General features: G+C 51.8%; 1 protein-coding gene across 1 annotated transcript, besides 1 other annotated feature; it reads right to left on the bottom strand.

Moving 5' to 3' along the window:
- Tc00.1047053508597.9 (retrotransposon hot spot (RHS) protein, putative) lies at positions 1 to 2,263 on the bottom strand (the record flags this gene model as incomplete). Its single annotated transcript, XM_798034.1, has 1 exon — positions 1 to 2,263. A coding segment is annotated over one exon (2,263 nt), but the record flags the coding sequence as incomplete, so codon positions are not given.
- Positions 1 to 3,779: a sequence feature (areas not merged during assembly with more than two copies in the genome that could not be assigned to a particular haplotype).

Below are 3,779 nucleotides of genomic sequence, written 5' to 3'. Positions count from 1 at the left end.
ACGTCGTCCCTGTGGCCCCCACTTCCCTGATTTTGAGTCTTATCGCACGCAGGAAATCCTCATTCAAAAATGCGGATACGGCATACTTTTCAATAATATATGGTGGGACATAATCCCAGAACCTCAGAACAAAAAAAATAAAATCGGACTGCTTCATTTCATTCTCCAGCCGGGACAGAGTTTCACGTTCGAGGTGGGGAGATATCAATACATTCAGAGGCAACTCAATGCTGTTTCCTCGTCGTACTCGGACAACCTTCACAAGCTTTCGAGACAAGTCACTGTCATTGGACGAGTAACAGCAGCCAATACCCAAATTACGCTCTAATTCCGAGACGGTCGACCCATCCACGGCCTGCTGACACGCTTTGATGCGGTCATCATATGCCTGTTTGCCAAATATGAAGCGGAGAATTGGTCCCACGTTATTCATGCGACCCCTCACCTCCCTCCAGTACTCCGCTTGCTCCTGCAGGGGTCGATTGCGCTTCATCCAAATGCACATTGCCCTCACATCGTTTTCTTCGGGACAATTTGTTACGATTGCAGTAGCGTCCATTTTTTTTGTCCACCGTTCATATTCGTTTTTGTTTGGTGGTGTCACCACAATCATGCCCCATCCCTTGCAAGGCAAACCAGCAGCCGGTTGACGACATGCCAATGCCGCATCGTAGATAATATACCCCTTCACCCCACGCAAAGAAAAAGTGTTCACAACATTCTCAATCCTGGGGTCATCCATGTACACTGACACCGTTTTTGTGATCTTGTCAAACAGGAATGATTGACTCCCAATAAAGTACGCAACCATTGGGAGCTGTTCGACATCGTAGTGCAGCAGCTGGTAGAGGAGGTACGAGCCGGCAGCCATCGATTTCCCGATCCCGGGCGTCCCAATCAACACACGCCGCCTAGGCTTAAAGTGGGTCCCACCGTGAGGGCTGAACCACGCGGTTACATCGCCCTTAACAATCTGCCACGCTCGCTCCACCTCGCAGTTCACAAAAACGTCCTTAGGAAGATCCTGTGTCGTATGCCACGAGTACGGCCATCCCTTCTCCGAGGTGAGCACCATCTGCCTAAGAAGTGCTGCACCGGATCGCCGCACACCGTCATCCTTTTCGAGAGTTCGGCCAACTGCCTTGTACGTCCATGAGTGCGGTGGTTCACCCTCCCTCACCTCCATTCCCGTCCCCTCGCCGCCAGGAACTTCCACGACATGATGCCACCTCGCATTGTACACAGACCCGTAGCATCCCTCCAGGTATATCGGTGCACTCATCGTCACTGAGCTCATCAATTCAACGAAGGCTGCATCTAATAAACGTTTGGTGACTTCATGAACACTTCTTTTTACCTCCTCGGCAGCTAATGACCACTTCAGTAGATTGTCCACACCTTTCTCGCAAAGGTCGTCTGCATCTTCCTCCATATCCATTTCCTCCCTCACAGCCCTCTCCATCCTCTTGTAACGATCGGATGTCTGAATTTCGAGCAGTAAAAACGTAGCGCGAATATACCTCGCAGAATCCTTTATAAACTCCTTCAGCAAGACATTCCGATTGCCGAGCGAAATGCCCATGCCGCCCAACTCCATCACAAGAAAATCATTCAATTGCATTTCCATGACGCGAACCCTTCCTCTAAATAGCACATCTTTGATCGTGGTGGCAACGGTCAATTCTACTTTTTGCCACCGCCTTTTCCTTTCTTCCGCCCAACGCCTTTGTTCCGTCTCACGCCTTTTTCTTGTCAGCACCTGGGAAAGACCTCCGTTTAGTTTTGCCCTTGCTAGAGAAGTGACCGTATCCTTTCTTTCATATCTGTTCCACTGCCAGAGAGAATTCACACACTCGCAATGAAGTTTATTAATAGCCTCCAATAGTAGTTTCCTCTCATTCAGCTCCCTTTTCAGCGCTTGGTACGCATTTAAATTAAAAATTCTTCTAAGAAGCCGCTGGTCTTGTACGTAATCATCCGGATCCTGAACAAACATCTCCATAGCGACGTTCTCATTGGTGTCCACAACGCCCCTGCCGCCAACATGATTCCGAAGAAAATCATTCAATTTCATGTTGCTCCTGTTAGTGCTTCCCTCCAGCAGGACGTCCTTTACAGTGCTGCTCATGGTCCACTGCGGTCGATGCATTTCCTCCGCTCTTCTGCGCGTCTCATCGGGTTCATCTGTGTCATCCTCAGACTCCGACCTCGCTCTCCTCTGACCATCTCCCTGCGGCACAGCAGACGCTTGATTTCCAGGCATTGTTTCCCCTTGTTTTCTTGGTTGGATCGAGTTAAAGCTGAACACTGACCAACAAACGAGAAAAGAATAAGAAAGAAGATAATCAAAGGAATGACTGGCAGCCACAACAAAAAAAACATCCACACAGTATTCGATGCACACCACATGCAAAAGGACCACCACAACGACGGAAAGTGGGTGCCATCCACCCAGCACAGTGTTGGTGAGAGCAAACAACAATAACAACGTGGTGCGCGCGGAGGGTTCGTCCACGCATCCCGCTCGCCACGGTCCCGCACCCCTGTGGAACCGCCGACACCGCACACACTTGACAAGAGGACGTGGGCACATAAACCCTGACAGAAGCACAAATCATACACGCCACAACAGCGGCGCATCATGGTAAGTTCCAACACAACAGAAAAGAGTACAAATTGCACATTTTATGAAAAATATCTGCAATGCGCGTGTCAAAAAAGAGTGCCGTGACGCCGCCTTTCATATTGCATTCGCCATTCACGTATCACTTGGAAGCACGCAGCCACCACTCCTCCGTTCCGCTCCCCGTGCTGCTCGCGTCGCTCCACTGGAGGAAGTTGTCACCGCACATCCCCCTCACCGTGCACTGCGGAATACAAATCAACCACACGGCATGGGTGCGGTGCCACTCCGCAAATAAATCCCAGGAAACTCCCCGCTGCCTCGTGTGGCACGGGCGGCAGTCTCATTATGCCTGCGAAAGGCTTTTTTCCCAAACAAGAACGCGGCCCCACCACACGCCCGTAAAAACGTTTGGTCCGTCGCACGCAAAGGAGTGGAGCGAGGGAACAGCAGGAAAGGCAACACCGGCAGCCATGAGCAGCACGCACACGCCAACACACCGCTGCCCCGCATATCACCAAAAATAAAAATAACAAAGAAACATGTCACATCCCAAATACAAATCGCAGGTGCGGTTGCAGCACACACTCCCACCTCCTGGGCGTGTGCGGCCCCTCGCTGCTCGGCGCTCTAAGTGGGATCACCAAAAGCACCAATTCGGGAACATTCGACCACCGCCACAGCAGTCACGCTCCCCATTTCTCACAAAGGCGAAGGCTTGCAGTGGCGCAGCGAACGGCGGCACGCACAGTCGCAGAGTAATGGACTGCCGCGGGAAGCACGCAACGGCGATGCGCCCCTCCTTTTGGGCCGCCCAACAAAAAACATGTGTCGCGCAGTCCCCGTGAGCAACACACATTGAGCCGTATTCAGCTCCACTACTGTGGCCATCCGCACACACAGCATGAGTGCGACAACGCAGGCCAGGAAGCACGGAATAACAGCACTCATCCCTCCCATAAAGGCTTTGCGGCGTCCGTGCTGCCCTCAACAATAATTCCACCCCACACCACCCTTCTGCATATCCGCAGCAAAAAGGCCCACACGGTGTACACTACATTAGGAGTTCCTAAAGAGCAAGCCGGATCATCAGAGCGCTGCTCTCTTCTCAATGTTGGGTAGAGGCTCTCTGATCATTGTCGCCGCCAACCTGCGG

The sequence above is a fragment of the Trypanosoma cruzi genome, genomic scaffold (genome assembly GCF_000209065.1).
Source record: "Trypanosoma cruzi strain CL Brener 1047053516945 genomic scaffold, whole genome shotgun sequence".
NCBI lineage: Eukaryota > Euglenozoa > Kinetoplastea > Trypanosomatida > Trypanosomatidae > Trypanosoma > Trypanosoma cruzi.
Note: the sequence above shows the minus strand (reverse complement) of the source record. Positions and strands in the feature narration are given on the sequence as shown.